Source organism: Balaenoptera physalus (assembly GCF_965194825.1).
Source record: "Balaenoptera physalus genome assembly, chromosome: 9".
NCBI lineage: Eukaryota > Metazoa > Chordata > Mammalia > Artiodactyla > Balaenopteridae > Balaenoptera > Balaenoptera physalus.
Genome location: NC_138888.1, coordinates 31,852,668 through 31,869,343, shown reverse-complemented (window position 1 = coordinate 31,869,343; position 16,676 = coordinate 31,852,668). Strand labels below are relative to the sequence as shown.

The window sequence follows — 16,676 nt, the reverse complement described above, 5'->3', positions numbered from 1 at the left end:
TAAAGGGATCCCACTTTTGCATTTTCCCTCATTTTATCTCTCTGTTTTTCTTTCTTTCTTTCTTTCTTTCTTTATTTATTTATTTATGGCTGTGTTGGGTCTTCGTTTCTGTGCGAGGGTTTTCTCTAGTTGCGGCAAGTGGGGGCCACTCTTCATCGCGGTGCGCGGGCCTCTCACTATCGCGGCCTCTCTTGTTGCGGAGCACAGGCTCCAGACGCGCAAGCTCAGTAGTTGTGGCTCACGGGCCTAGTTGCTCCGCGGCATGTGGGATCTTCCCAGACCAGGGCTCGAACCCGTGTCCCCTGCATTGGCAGGCAGATTCTCAACCACTGCGCCACCAGGGAAGCCCTCTCTGTTTTTCTTAAGAAATTAAGAAAAAGAAGGGGGAATGAAAAGATACATTCCAAGTAAAGGAATTTTAATAAGGATGTAGAAGTCTCTATAAATAGTCCTGTGAAAGGAAAATATTTTTAACTGTTACAGCTAAGAAATATAATCATTAAGGAAAATTAATACATAAGACTGTATACAAATTTTCAAATTCTGCATGCCAAAAACTACTGCACACAAATTAAAATGCAAATAACAAGTTAGGGAAAATGTTTTCAATATATAAGACAAAGGTTTTAAAATCATTAATATTGATAAATAGGGGATTCCCTGGTGGTCCAGTAGTTAGGACTCAGCACTTTCACTGCTAGGGCCTGGGATTGATCCCTGGTTGGGGAATTAAGATGATGCAAGCCGTGTGGTGTGGCAAAAAAAAAAAAAAAATCATTAATAAATAGACAGGTTTTATGAAGCAGTAGAAACAGATAAACAACCTAGAAGAAAAATAAGCAAAAGTTTTTTATAGGGACATGCAAATGGCTCTTAAACACATAAAACAATATTCAAATTCATTAACAATTAAAGAAATTCAAGGTAAAATAACAAGCATTTTTATCTTTCAAATGAAAAATGAGGAAAGAACTTAGAATTTCATAAACTGCTTATAAGCATGTAAATTGGTAGATAATTTGGCAATATATTTCAAAAGCCTTACAATGATTCGTAATCTTTTACCTATCAAGCTTCTTTCTGGGAATTTGTTTTAAGGAAATAATAAAAAATATATACAAAGATTCATAGAATAAAGTTTTATCATAGAGCTATTTTTAATAATGAAAAAACTGAGATGTATTTAAATGAGACTGAATGATAATCAATAGGCAATTGATCAAATACATTATGATACATTTATGTAAAGATTTAATATGCACTCATTGAAAAAATAATTTTTAATGACATGAGAAACTCATCACAATATGTTGCAATGAAAAAAGCAGGCTACAAAGCCATATGCAACATGATTCTATTTTTATAAAAGTATACGATAATGGTGTGTATATGCATATGTATATCTAGAGAGATAGACTTCTGGTTGATGTATTATAGATAATTTTAATGTTATTCCATGAGTTTTTCTGAATTTAAAAATTGTATAAAACAGTACAATTTATGTACATAAATTAGAAATTTGAAATTTGAAGTCAGAAATATTTAAAATAATTTAAAATGTTCAACCTGATATTTAATATTATCAGGCTCTTTAACTGTGTCTGGCTACTGAAATAAATCTATTATGAAATAGGTGTAGTGATTTCTTTTTTTTTTTTTAAATGTAATAAACATGGCCTCCCTTTGCCCCTTTATTATTATTTTTTAATGTAATAAAAATGGTTTCTTAAATACTATACTCAAACATTAATTGAAAAGCATGCACATTTTATTGTTAAACACATATCCCTCTTCCAACAAAATGAAATGTCATCCTGAGTCACCTTGGGTCACCAAAGGTCTCAGTTGACTTTCTACTGGTATTTGACCATGTCCTGTAGAACTGCATGACTTCATCCTCCTGTTACTGCATGCAAATTCCTGTGCCTGATGTACAATGAGGCCAAACAAACCAAAATGTCAGAGTTTGGAGCAGAGAAAGGTTTATTGCCGGGCCAAGCAAGGAGGATGGTGGCTCATGCTCAAAAAACCCTGAAGCCCCTGATGGTTTGTTTTTCAGGAGAAGTTTTTATAGGCAAAATTTGGGGTGAGGGCTGCAGGGTGTGTGACTTTCTTCTCATTGGTTGGTGGTGAGGTAACAGGGCAGTGCTCCAGGAATCTTGCCCTCAGTCTGAAATTACCATCCTCCACCGGGGGAATCTTCTGCAGAAGAACTCAAAGATCCTGTTATGTATATTTCTTGAGAGGAACCAGGACCCTGCCCCAAGGCTGCACGATGGGTTTCTTGACTGTTCCTCCCTTTTTTCTGAATTCCCTCTCTTCCCTGACTAGCAGCTGTTTGAATCTGCCTTTGGAACTCAGGGAGGGTCAAGGAGGCTGAATGAAGCCTATTTCCTACAAACAGGAAACGGGAGACACGGAAAGGATTTGTACCAGGGAGGGCCCCACAGGGTCCTGCTCCATTTCACTCCTTGATGAACACTTACAGCTGTAGTTGATGGGGAGGACCAAAGAAACTCCTAGGACCAGAATGAAAACAACAACTGTTTTGGTTATGGGGACAGGACCATATCACAAAAGAGAATGAGGGAACCAAAGAGAGAACTCACCACACAGAAGGAGCCTGGCGGAACAAATACGCCAATTCAGCAGCAGGCCCTGGAGGTCGGAGGTCAGAGGTGGGTGGAGGAACAGGAAAAGTGTTGTAGCTTGAACTGGAACCCTTCCAATCCAGTTATCTTGGCAGTGTACACTGTCATCTGAGGAGAAAAAGGGCTGTATGTGTGAACTGTTTAAAGATAAACAGAGGCATATTACAAATTTGAAGAGTTTTTTTGAGCAAAAAAATCAATTCAAAACTGGCAACATCCAATCTAGCAGATAGAAAGGAGTTCCAAGGAGAGGTACAAAATGAAAGATTTTTATAGGCAGAAGGGAGTGGGAACAAGGAAGCTATACTAGGCAAAAATTGGGTTCGTTATTGCAAGGTTACTTTCCTTTAGGGGATGGCAGGGGTCTATCAGGCAGATTACCTAACTAGTGTTGATCAGACGATTCCTAAGTGACTGGTTTAAGATTCCATTTCTGGGAGAATAGAAACTATAAGTCTCTGGTGACATGGGGCTTAGCATAAGCGACTCCATTTTGGGCCTGTTGTTTCGTTTGTAACAAAAGGAACATGCTATCTCAATGAATTCTATATCTCTCAGAGGTCCAAATAATTTTCCTGGCATCAGTCAGTGATGCCAGTTAGTGCCCTGTCCACTAAGCAGTGTAACATGTGGTGGAGGAATTGGTCTATTCATTTGCAAGAGGTTGTCACCCTGAGGACTGAGAGGATCCATCATGACCAAGTGAACCACCAATCAGCTGATGTCTGGTGTGGACAGAGGACTTTCTGGAAAGGAAACTGGACCAGTGAGACAAGGACTGGGCATGGTGGCAGCCTGGAAGGTTCATTAGTGATGTCAGGCGCAGTATAGAACCCTAGATGTATTTTGGAGGGATTTCACTAGGAGCTGGAGTTCTGGCTTGAGCAAATAGGTTAATTTAGCTATCCAGATTTAGGTATTAGTGTTACTATCAACTGATTTTTAGCCTCAAGCTGGTGAAGCTTTAGGACATTAAGATTACCCATGACATTGTTTCTTTTTTTGAAATTTATTTGGGTGTGTTGCTTTCTTTCTTTAACAAATACCAGTACAGGTCTGATGGTTATAAAACTTTTATTCATTCATTCAACAACTGTTCATTGAACAACCTCTATGCACTTGGGAAAACAAACACTTTTAAAAGAGTCTGTGCCTTCACGGGAATTCCCTAGCGGTCCAGTGGTTAGGGACCCTGTGCCTTCACTGCCTTTACAAGTGGAAATTTACGTCACCTTCACAAAGTAAAACTGATGCCCCTCTATTAGGCAGAAAGGGGAGGGCAGAGAGTTCTTCAGTATCTGCCGTTTCTCAGTTGCCTCCAAAAATTATCTTAATGCTAAAGTGGCATATTTCGATCCCCTTCAATGTTGACTGTGGATTCCTTTTATTTCTTTTAGAGTATTACCTATTGCAATTTACTCATGTTTCTTTCTCTGCTATTAGGTGACCGGCTCCTTAAGGAAAAGACTTGTCTGATTCACCTGCTCACCCTCAGGACGGAGTAGATTTTAGAGGAATATGTTGTCCCTCTCCAATCAGCCCATAATTGCTATGGGTGTGCAAACCAGATACCCAACTTGCTAGAATTATTTTAGGGTAACAAGCTTTATGACTTCTTGTGTATGGTTTTGACGTCAACTATTGTGGCTGAGTGAGGTCCTTGCTTCCATCTCCATTCTAGGATGTATTTAAGATAAGTGTTATCATTTGCAAAATAGGGTACATTAATTTGTTGAGCGATGTACCTCGTTTTCTTACTGCATGGTTTCTTTGCACTTAAAAGAAAACTACAGTACAATTCTGATCCAAACTCAAAAGTTTTTTTTTTGTTAATTAACTAAATTGTTTTTTCTCCCATTTTACTCATATTAGTGCTTTACCGTACAAACACCAGTAGCTGCTTTCCATTTAATTTCTAGGCGTGAAACCATTGTTAAAACTTTGAGATATCGCCACAATTTGGGTTATTTTTTTCTTTAAAGCAAAGTAAATTATCGAATTATACAGATGGACAAGGTCTCCTTCCTATACATCTCACTCTTCCCAAATATTTTTTAATCACAACTCTGTGTTTTGAAAGCCCTTTTTAAAACTAAACACATGGATCCTCAAGAGACCCCGGATCGGGGAACGCTTTCAGCCCGGGTCCAATCTCACCCCTCCAAACTTGGTGGATGGTGAAGGCCGCGCCACTGGAGACAGCTGAGCGCCGCCAAAGGCTGCAGGGGGCCTCGGCCGGGAGCGGGGGCGGAGCGTCGCAGCGCAGAGAGGAGCCACCCGCCCTCCCCGCGCCGGGCCCGCGTCGCTCGCCGGAATCCGGTACCGCGGCCGCATCGGGTCGGCCCCTTCCGCTCGTTCCGGGTTCCCGGCATGGGCATGCATCTTCTGCGGGGACTGCGGCTCTGGGGGCTCGGCGCCTCCGCAGGCCTGGTCGCCGCGGCCCGAGCCCCCGCCGCCAGCCCCGGCCACCGCCCCCCGCCCCGCCTCCGCGCCCCGCCCGCCGACCCCCGGCCCCGCCCCGGCCTCCGCCTCCGCCTCCGCACCCCCCTCCCGGCTAGCCCTAGGTCGCAGCGCCAGGCTGCCGCCGCCTGCAGAGACCCGCCGCCGGCCCACGCCAGCACTATGGAGCGCACCGGAGCCGGTGAGCCCGGGCAGCCGAGCGGGCCGGGTAGGGTGACTGGAGGCCGGGAGCGTGGGCCCCGCTCGGCGCTCGGCCTCGGGGAGGGTCCAGCCTCGCCGCCCCACTGCGCCCCCAGCGCTTGGAGCGCGACCCCACGCCTGCTCAGCTCGGGGGCTCCTCTCCCCGCTCAGCGAGGGACTCTGTAGCCGCGAGGAGCCCAGTGCAACCGGGGTGTGATCAGTGCTGCTTGTAAGCAAGCGTTTTCGTTAGTGCACGCACTGCTGGTGCGACCGGAGGCCGGGGGTGTGAACCCACGCTAAGTTTCACTTTTCTTTCCCGAAGATCTTATGACCTTTTAGAAAGTTCATGCCTTCACACACTCTCCGACGGTGTTATTGTGTGGTCGGCAAATCTAGAAAAAGCTCAGTTTTTATACTTTATCACAGTCAAAGACCTGAACCACTACACTTGGGGTTTCCTTCTAGGATTTTATTCTAGGTGTGGAAATGACCTCTTTAAACTGGCGCCAGATCTGCAATAGGGCCCAGAAATGATTTCCAGTTTAGGTTGGCATTTGCTGTGGACTGAACTTTGTGGGTAGAGCGAGTTAGGGGTTGGACTTTTGGTGAAAGGGAACAACAAGCCAATTAGAGTGAGATTTGTGTAATATAAACGCATAAAAAGATACAAAAAGCATGAAAATGTTAAAATGTTATGCAATAGCCGTTAACTAGTGTAAATATGTTTACAATTGTTGAGGGAATGAAATGATGAAGACCTTGTAGGTGGATGCTGAGGGCGGGAGTTTTTGAGATGCATTTATAAAGGGGGACCTGTAGGGGATTGTCAGCGTCAAAGAGAAAGGATTCACACCCCAGCTTCTTTAGTGTCTGGCCTTGCAACTGAGGATGCTGATGGCGTACTTTTAAGATGTTTGTGGAGTTTACTGTCTTCTTATATTCCTTTTCAGATATTATTAACTTATTTTGTCCATTTCTCTCTAGTAATTTGGGTTATACTTTAGTTTCTTTTTTAATGATGTGGAAACCAAAGCATGGAGGTCAGGTGACTTGTTGACAGCTCTCAACATTTCTCCAGCTGTAAGATGTTTCTATTTTTAGTAGCCAGGCGAGGACTGACATGGATGATGGGATTGACCCTTTCTACTGGTTCTTGGGGAATATACCTAGTAGAGTGAATAAAAGAGAATCTTGCTCAGTAAAGTTGTACTTGGTTATCCACATAGGAAACTTACATATTGTGTGACAAAGGGCAGACTATCCTTTTTTTCTTCTATTGGTCTGTCTTTGATGAAGGCATTTGCTGAAGTGCACATATATTTGAATATCAGTGTATACTTCATGTATGGTTTTATATTTTAAATGTGTGCATTGTTTTCTTGTAAAAGTAATATTAATTCTGTTTAAAACATTTGAATAGCAGAAATATATTGAGTGCAGCTATGTCAGCCTTTTCCTGTATAATTGTAAACAACACAAGTGCGTAAGTAGTCTTTTTTTTAAACAAGTCCTCTTTTTTTTTTTTTTTCAATAATTCTTTATTTTATTTATTTATTTTTGGCTGTGTTGGGTCTTCGTTTCTGTGCGAGGGCTTTGTCCAGTTGCGGCAAGCAGGGGCCACTCTTCATCGCGGTGCGCGGGCCTCTCACTATCGCGGCCTCTCTTGTTGCGGAGCACAGGCTCCAGACGCGCAGGCTCAGTAGTTGTGGCTCACGGGCCTAGTTGCTCCGCGGCATGTGGGATCTTCCCAGACCAGGGCTCGAACCCGTGTCCCCTGCATTGGCAGGCAGATTCTCAACCACTGCGCCACCAGGGAAGCCCACGTAAGTAGTCTTATATCTACTTTTCAAAAGGTCAGTACAGGTATCCCCTGCTTTTCAAAAGTTCACATTATGTCACTTTGCTTTTACATTTACGAAAGACCTGCATTAGCACCTGTTTTCACTAATCAAAAGAAATCCTAAAAGGATTTTTCAACCAAAGAGAACTGCTTCTTCACTTGACATCATTTCGTCTTACAAAAGTTTTCATAGGAAGCCTCTGCTTTCAGATAGCAGGGAATCCTGTATTTGTTACAAACTTTTTTCAGCTGTTGTAGTCTTCCTAGCCATTATTCTTAGTTGTCATTATAGTGAGTATCCTTTGTTTAACCATTTCCCTATTATTAGGCATTTAAGTTGTTAAACTTTTTCTTTTTTGTTTAAACAGAGCTGAGGTGAATCTATTTTAGCACGTATTATAGACTCCCAGATATCTATCTGGTATCTGTTGGGGTAAGAAGAAAATTTTCATAGCTCCTGATTGCTTTCTGAAAGGATTGCCTCAGTTTACAGTGCTATAAACTGCGTATGTGAACTTTCCAGCAGTGCATGTTGCTGGATAGGGCGGGTTTTGGCCGTTGAGTAACTGGATTCAAATTCTAGCCCCAAGTGAGGCAGGTTATTTAATCAGCTAGGGTGTAAAATGAGTATAATAAGAGTACTCCCTGATAGCATGGTTAAATGAGTTACTGTCTGTAAAGTGCTTCCAGCTGTGCCTGGCATAGAAACGTGCTCAAATGTTAGCTGTTGTTGTTACTACTAGTAGTAGTAAACCAGTTTCACGTGTCTTTATAGTATTAATGCACTTAGCAGTGTTACTTTTATTTGGATTTGTACAAAAGATAGAATTTTATTTTAACTGTAGTTAGACCAGATTTTAAGTACTTAAAATGGTGAATTTATAGTTTAAATGCTTTATTTAAATATTGATTATTTTAAGGCAGTTTTCCCAAAGCAAAATATTTGCACTTCTGTAAAAGAAAGTGTAGTTATGATGGCTGTGTTTAATTCAGGTCTGCCAGCCTTTGCCCAAACACTAGAGCTTAGAGAACTGGAGGAAGGCTTCCAGATATGAGCCCTGCTGAGAAACATTGTTCTATAGAATGGCCAGCAGTTCTTTCAAGAGTTACTTGAAAGTGGTATTCTCTTTTTTCTGAGTTAATTCATATCTACAGAAAGGTTTTCAACTATTCTGTAATTCAATAGAACAAAGTTTGTATTTCAAGTTCTAGATGCTTGTTAATTTTGACATACCATTGCACTCAAGAGTTAATTTAATTTATTTATTTAAAAAAATTTTAAAAAATCTTTTAGAAAAGATTTTATTGGCATATAGTTGATTTACAATGTTGTGTTAGTTTCAGGTGTGCAGCAAAATGATTCAGTTATACATATACATATATTCATTCTTTTTCAGATTCTTCACCCTTATAGGTTATTACAGAATATTGAGTAGAGTTCCTTGTGCTATACAGTAGGTCCTTGTTGGTTATCTATTTTATATATAGTAGTGTGTGTACGTTAATCCCAAGCTTCAAGAGTTTACATGTACTTTATTTAACAAGATGGGGAATGATGTTGAGCAAGTCATGTTATACTTCAATTTTTATTTTTATGTCAAATAGAATATCATTTACCCTGAGAAAATGAATCTGTGATGTGCTAAGGATGCCATTAAACACCAGGAATTATTTTTAGGTGCACTGAGATAGCTGTGTGGCCTTGGAGCTTGAGTAATTTATTAACCACTCCCAAAGGGGTACTTACCTTTGTCGTTCAGTCCAAGTGTATTGAGCACCTCCTGTGAGTTGGACACTGTGCTAGGCATTGAGGAATCAAAGGAGGATAAGACGTAGCACTTAAGGAACTTAGAGTAGGGCGACCATACAGACAGATAGGGGTGTAATTTGAAAAGTTCCCCCTTTCACTTTTCAAAGGAGCCCTGGTTTGCGTAAATTATCTGGTCACTTGAGCTTAGAGTCTAATGGAGAAGACACGTTAAGTGGACATCTATAACATGATGTATTCATGCTGTGATTGTACGTGGAAGGAGATTGGATTACCTCACTCAGCCCTGAGCTGGTCCTCAGGAAAGTTTTCCCTGCCAGTAGACGATTGGTCAGAGTTTTTCCTTTTAACGTTGATTGTTCTCAACTGTTAACATAATTTCTTAGTCTGGCATAGAATCAAGGTATGGAATAAGGGAAAGGGGAGCAGTGGTTTTCAAACTTCATTGCACGTTAGAGTCACCCTGCGAGGCTTTAAAAAAGTACAAGAGGCTGGCCTCGTTTCCAGAGATTCTGATTTAGGTGGCCTGGGGTGAGACCCAGATGTTGATCATTGAAAAAAAGCTCTTCAGGTGATTCTAACGTACGACCAAGCTTTAGAATTTTTCAACTAGGACAACCTTGTCATCTAATAGATGAGATAACTACTAGGGCCTAGAGAATTCACACGACTTGCCCAGGATCACAAGTGAGTGGCAGGTCCAATACTAGAATATCTGTCTCCTGATTTTTTAAAAAAATATTTATTTATTTATTTGGTTGTGCTGGGTCTTAGTTGCGGCACGGGAGATCTTCGTTGCCGCGTGCGGGATCTTTAGTTGAGGCATTCGGGATCTTTAGTTGCAGCACACGGGACCTATAGTTGTGGCATACGGGATTGAACCTGGGCCCCCTGCATTGGGGGCACGGAGTCTTAACCAGTAGACCACCAGGGAAGTCCCTGTCTCCTGATTTCTAGTCCCAAACCCTTTCTTTTATAGTAGCCAGCTTGCCTTGCATGTTACCCAAACACCACTATTATCACCATTGTCACTGCTCGATTGTCCTTTTGGTATAGCCAGAGTGATCCACATAGCACTTGTTCTCTAATTGTTGTTGATTAATTGGTTAAGATAAAGTATATATTAAATTGTTTCAAGAACATTTTTCATTTAAAAAATGACTAAATTTAATTCATCATGTTATTTAGTTCTTCATCTTGTCTTCAAAATGTGAGCATAGAATTCAGCCTTCCTTCCCCATTCCACATATTGCCAAGAATCCAGTATATTTCCAAGTGGCACTTTGGAGCTGGTATTGAGATGTCACTGTTAAATGGGCCAATTTAATATCACTAATTTCTCCCCTCTCCAGCTTTATTGAGGTACAATTGGCAAATAAGACTGTATATATTTAAAGTGTACAGCGTGATGATTTGATATAAGTACACATTGTGAGATGATTGCCACAATCAAGTTAATTAACACATCCACACTTCACTTTTTTTTTGGTGAAAATGCTTAAGATCTACTCTCTTAGCAAATTTCAAGTATACAATGCAGTATTATTAACTCTAGTCACCATGCTGTACATTAGATCCTTAGAATTTATTACTAAGTTCTTAGATTAAGAGTAAAATAGAAAAAAAGGAAAGTTGGGTTTATTTCATTTTGTCCAGATTTTCATTCAGCTTTGTGCACTTGTAACCGCACAAATACTCTTTGTTGCTAGCTTTTAAGTGTAAGCTACATGGTCAGTGATGATATTTTCTGCATAGCTGCATGTGCCCCAAAATATAAAGATATGTGTTGATCTATTGAAACTTTTGTTTAAATATAAGCTGCATTTGTATTTTTCAATGCAAGTGTAAACATAGAAAGGAAACATTTACTTGTTCTCACATGTTTCAAATAGCTGTGAGTTTGATTAGATTCAGAGTAAACTAACATTTGTTGAACACCTGCGTTCCAGGCACTCATACTCAATAAGGTTTGAACTGTAATATAAATAAATAGCATTGTTAAGAGTGTACTATTAATTTTTTTGGTTTTGGTATTGAACATGATTAGCTGATATACAAAAACCAACAACAAAAAGGTTTTATTGTCATTTTTTGCTTTTATCTAGAAAATAGGTGTGTGTGTGTGTAAGTAATATTAGAGATTACCCAAATTGCAATAAAAATTTAGTTGTTTTTGGTTTATGTTAACTATGACCTATCAGAATATTTATTATCTTGTATATTGAAGCCATATTCAATGGAGTGTGTTTTTTTAAGGCCTGATATATGAAAATAGAGGATTACAGCAGAATGAAATAAATGACTTCTTTAATATTGTTAGTGGTAAATTAATCTTTACTCAATATATAGAGTAGAAATTATATAAGTATCCCAGGATTTTGTTCAATTCTAGTTCAAAGAACATTTGTGTCTGTCAATAAAAGCATGGAGAATAATAGTACTGGGGAGACCACCTACTGATAAATTTAGCAATTGACTCTATCAATTTGAACAGACACCCTCTTTCCCTTAACCTCCTCCCAAAGCATATGATTGTTCCACCCATAAAAACAAAACAAAGCAAAACAAAACAAGGACCAAATGTGAATTGTGGCTGTAATATTAATATGTATCCATGGGAGAGCTGTCGGGAAACTGTAAGATCTTTTTGCTTTTTAACCATTAAATTTCTAGAAAAGCGTATTTAGAGCTATGTATTTTTAATGTTTGAATTTCCAATGTTAATATAATAATGGAGAGAAAAAAACTTAAAAGTCTTTATGAAGAAAAAAAAAGTCAGAGCTTGTACAGATGAGAACAGATAAGTGATATTTTTAAAAAATAAACATGAAAAAGACTGCCAAAACCTTGTTGGCTTGTTTTCAAAAGGTATGTGAAAAACTGTAGATTTAGAATTAAGAAAATGCAGCTATAAAGGATCTTGCGGCTTGTTGATTAATTCAACTTCATTTAACCCTGAGTTGAGTACTGTGCTTCAGAAAATTATTAAAGCTGTTTAACATAAAAATGCATTTATAAAAATGTAGAATATGGTATAAATATTTATATAAATAGCTGTACAATATAGTTGAATACCAGTTTTAGCATTTCTTAACAGATGTTAATTTATATTGAGTTCAGTTAGTTGAGTTATTTTAGCTTAGGATATGAGTTAAAATAAATAAAATAATATACTTTTCTTTTTGTGATGTTAAAGGAGGAATAAATTCCAATGAGTGTGAAAATGTGTCAAGAGAAAGGGAAATGTCAGAAGAATTTGAAGCCAACACAGTGGATTCTCTGGTAGATTTGCCATTTGCTACTATCGATATTATAGATGATTGTGGAAGTAAGTACTTTATTAAATAAATATGTGTTTAGAAGCAGTGAATAATAAATTTAGTGATAAATATATTTTTTTCTTAATAATTACTTCACCTTAAGTACTTGTCATGTTTTTGAGTTTGGGTTGCTCATTAATAATTGGCTGTTGGTAGTCTATTGATAAAACTATCACAGATAATATTAAGGCATGTCTCACAGAATTTGCGGCCAGATCATTCTGTAGTTTATAAGCTACTTCAGAAAATAATGGGCCACAACATTCCATGGTTTATAACCACCTCAGTTATTCTGGACCTACTGCTAATTCAGCAGTACCCATTCATCTAACAGATGTTTACTGGCCAAAATGATATGTATTGGAATATAAATAAATACATAAAAATATAAATAAAGGTAAGTAAAATACATAAATATATATATGAAATAAAATATACAAATGTATGTAAAAAGAAAATCTTTCAGAAATGTCGAGGAAGCAGTACAACCTGAGCCACACCTTTGGCCCTGTAGGTTGAATGTTTTCTGGGAGAGAATCCAGCATTAGTGAGTTGTTGACCTGGACCTGGATGGGTCTGTTCTCTTTACAAGGGGAAGGGTCGTTGGTCAATTGGTTAGAAACCCAGTAAACCATCCAGAGGTTTGAGGTTGCTGTGACTCCTGCCTCTGAAAGTTGAGTGGGAGCGTGCAATGGAGAGTCTTTCATTCTACTGCTGATAGGAATAACTTAGTATGCTTCCCACAGAGTGTAAAAATTTGTGGAGAGCTTTAGTTTAATTGACTCTACTCTCTTAAGATAATCACAGCCCTTAACTATGAAGCCACACTTAAATCAAGGTTCAAAACAGAGTAGTTCAGTGATTTTTTTTTTTTTTTAGTTGCATGTCTTTCCTAAATGTGGCATTCAGTTTTCCTCATTGAAATTACTGTAATCCTTATTTTATCTCACAGAATTCTAGGTCTAACCTTATAATTATTGAAGATTTTAGAGATACGGGAAATTATCATTTTATTACTTATTCATTAGCTAATACTATTAAGTAGTATATTAAAAAATACTTTGAATCTTAAGTATTTTAAAGTATCAATTGAAACCTCCCTTTACCTGGAAAAAAATTTTGTAACAGAAAAATGTGTATCAAATAAAGATTGAATCTCAGTACTTGGTATAGTAAGTGATTGTCCTGAGTCAATTTTTAAAAAAGGGTAAATTATATCCTGTACCTTTCTGTAATTTATTGGGGAAGCCTGTAATGCATATTTCAAATTTTATTGTGAAAGGACTTAAGGCAAATATTTGTCCCAAATAATAAAAAATAATTGGTATCTGGCAAAGGGTGTAAAAGGTAAAACTCAGTAAACAAATATATGGAAAATTATTCAACTTCATAAGTATCAAAGGATGCACGTCAAAATACAGTTGTAACTTATCAGATTGGTAATATCTCTTAAAAATAATACTCAGTGATTTTAATGTTCTATCTACATGGCTTCTGACAATGTACTGTTATAGTCCTTTTAGAATGGAGTTTGTTGGGATCTTGAGCAATGTTCATACATGGGGTAGAGTCACTCATGGAATTCCTACTATAAGGACATAGTCTTGTGGGAAGAAGTTTTATTTATAAATATGTGTGTCACAGTGTTTTTAAGTAGTAAAAATATTGGGGAAAACCCAAATGTCCATTAGAGTGTGGTTGAATAAGCTATACTAGTGCCTTTAGACTACATAGTATGGAATTATATATTATGAAAATATTTCTGAAAACTATGTAATAGTGAACATTTCCTATATGAAATGCAAAGTGAAAAAGTAGGGGGAAAATGTATGTGCTGTTTGTTTACAATTGTGTAAATACTTTAGGTGATTTGTCACCAAAATTCACAGTGGTTGTGTTAAGATGGGAGGTTTCTGAGCAATTTCTTTTTTCCTTTTTCTAATCTTCAAATTTTATAAATGCTCTTGATTCTTTTTTTTTTTTTAGTAAATTTATTTTTATTTATTCATTTTTGGCTGCATTGGGTCTTCGTTGCTGCTCACGGGCTTTCTCTAGTTGCGGCGAGCGGGAGCTACTCTTGGTTGTGGTGCGCGGGCTTCTCATTGCGGTGGCTTCTCTTGTTGCAGAGCACGGGTTCTAGGCGCACGGGCTTCAGTAGTTGTGGTACTTGGGCTCAGTAGTTGTGGCTTGCGGGCTTTAGAGCACAGGCTCAGTAGTTGTGGCACATGGGCTTAGTTGCTCTGTGGCATGTGGGATCTTCCCGGAACAGGGCTTGAACCCGTGTTCCCTGCATTGGCAGGTGGTTCTTAACCACTGTGTCACCAGGGAGATCCCTGAATGCTCTTGATTCTTTTCATGAAAAAAATATGATTAAAATTTTTAGTTGTGGTTAGAAACTTGCTTTTAGAGATGTAAGCTTCATCAATTCAGTAAACAGAGAACTGGAGAAACTCATTTTTTTTTGATACTATCCACTAAGATATCACTAATAGTGTTAAAGTTAGGTGGTTAAAAGTGAGGGCTGTGGAGTCAGACTATCAAGGGACAAAATTTGCTCCTACACTTTCCTATTGTGTACTTTGAACAAGTGTCTGGGCTTACTTTCATTATCTCTAAAATTGGTTTAATAATGGTAGTTATCTCATAAGGTTGTTGGGAAGATTCAATTTGTTAATGTTGTCCTTACAGCAGTGTGTGGCATGAACTTGCCTCCGTAAATTTTTATTAATTTAATCTTACCAAAATTTTTTGCCCAAATATATTTGTTGAATTAAATATTAAAAAATTTTCCCTTTGAGAGCAGTATTTTATAATAATATCATTGAGTGCTTCTAGCACATCAGTAAATGCTTTATTATTTCTTTACTTAATCCTCACAATGAATGAGAGGGGTAAATTATTTTTTTAGAAAGTTTTAGTAACTTGCCAAAGATTATTCAGAGTAAATCTGTGAAATATAGAAGGTAATATTCTAAGTTGTATACTTAAGAAGTTTTAAGAATGGTTACTTCAAAGATTTTGACTGCTTAAGTAACAAGAAAAAAGGAAAAGAATATAAAAGCAAAATTGAATTCATTCTCAGCCTTTTGGCTAACAGCAAGTATGAAAACAATCAACCAACAATAACAGATGGGCTACCTCATTACATTAATTTCTCCCATAATTCATTCATTGTAGTTTTTCGAGGGAATTGAAAAAGCTTTAGGAAAATTAGTTAATTTACATAATTTACATAAAATGACATATGTAGTGCTTTAGGTAAAAAAAGCCAACTCATGGATGAGAGAGTTACAGCCTTTGTCAACAAGACCAGATTCATTGGAGCACATTAAAATGGCTACTGAAATCATTATGAAAATTAACAAGTGTAATAAATTTATGGGATGCATTTACAGGCTCTACTACAACTGATACTTTTTTTTTTTTTTTTTCTTTGCTAAACAATAAAGTTACTCTAAATAATCCAGTGAAAGATCCAGGGCATATGGCCAAAAGCTTTCTACATTTTGCTTCTATGGTCATTGATCTTTAATGTTTTTATTGTAAACTTGATAGTACTTGAATACTTTGCTCATTGTATTTTCATACGAACTAAATAAAAAGTATAATAGTAAATTGTATTTTAGAACTTAGATTATGATTTAAAAGCTAGAAATAAAATGAAGTTCAGTAAGGAAAAGAGGGATTTTATACTCTGGCCAAACAAATAAACCTACAAATGAAAACCATACAAATAAACCTGCAAATAAACCATACAAATAAACCTGCAAATGAAAGGCAAAGAAGATATGCAAACAAGTGTCTAGCAAGTTGACCATAAATCATCAGGACTCACTGAAATAGAAAGGCAGACAAACTTACTACTTATAATGGTAAATTAAACTGTACTATAACAATAAATACTCACAGAATTCTTTCCCCCTTTTTTGCCCAGCTCACATCAGATAATTTTAAACTTTACCCTGTCTGTGATGCCTAACAAAAGAAAAATGTAGATAATCCAGTTCAGAGGGAAGTTTAATAGTTATTGATAAGAGAAAGCTAAGGGAATTTAGAAAAACCCTGTACTTCTTTATTTTTACCAAAAGGTTGCCTTCTGAATTGGGGGCTTTACTCGGTGTCATTCTCATGATACCAGAATTATTAGAGCTATTTCACATTATAACTATTACCTTCAGAGATTATGATTTTCCTTCTCTGGATATCTGCAAAATGGACTTATGAAACATTTGAAATGGCAAAAATGAGTAGCTACAGACAGGAGGACACTAGTTTTAAACAGGTAAGGTAGAAAACAACTTAAAATACTGAACACTCCAGTGGTCTTTTTTTTTTTTTTTTCTTTTAAAGTCCTTTTCTTCTTTTTTTTTTTTTTAAATTATTTTTATTTATTTATTTTTGCCTGTGTTGGGTCTTCGTTTCTGTGCGAGGGCTTTCTCTAGTTGCGGCGAGCTGGG

At 37.7% G+C, this 16,676-nt stretch overlaps 1 protein-coding gene and 1 long non-coding RNA gene across 8 annotated transcripts in view; one reads left to right on the top strand and one right to left on the bottom strand.

The window, feature by feature from the left end:
* Positions 1-354: 354 nt before the first annotated feature.
* On the bottom strand, positions 355-4,930 carry LOC309666932. The gene is made up of 3 exons (XR_014267363.1): positions 4,809-4,930; positions 2,610-2,759; positions 355-2,519 (listed from the first exon to the last, which is right to left on the bottom strand). It is a non-coding gene; the product is annotated as an uncharacterized lncRNA (long non-coding RNA).
* A 91-nt stretch (positions 4,931-5,021) lies between these two features.
* Positions 5,022-16,676, top strand: part of AKAP7 (A-kinase anchoring protein 7) — a gene marked incomplete at its 5' end in the record, with an annotated part of 141,452 nt that continues 129,797 nt past the window's right edge. For 5 of the 7 annotated variants that reach the window (XM_082474825.1, XM_082474827.1, XM_082474826.1 and 2 more), the window contains 2 exons: positions 5,022-5,292; positions 12,096-12,227. In XM_082474825.1, coding sequence (XP_082330951.1) covers positions 5,022-5,292; positions 12,096-12,227 — 403 coding nt within the window. Of the gene's footprint in view, positions 5,293-5,314; positions 5,521-6,830; positions 7,115-12,095; positions 12,228-16,676 lie in introns of those variants that run through there. The other 2 variants (XM_082474830.1, XM_082474831.1) reach the window with 2 other exon arrangements.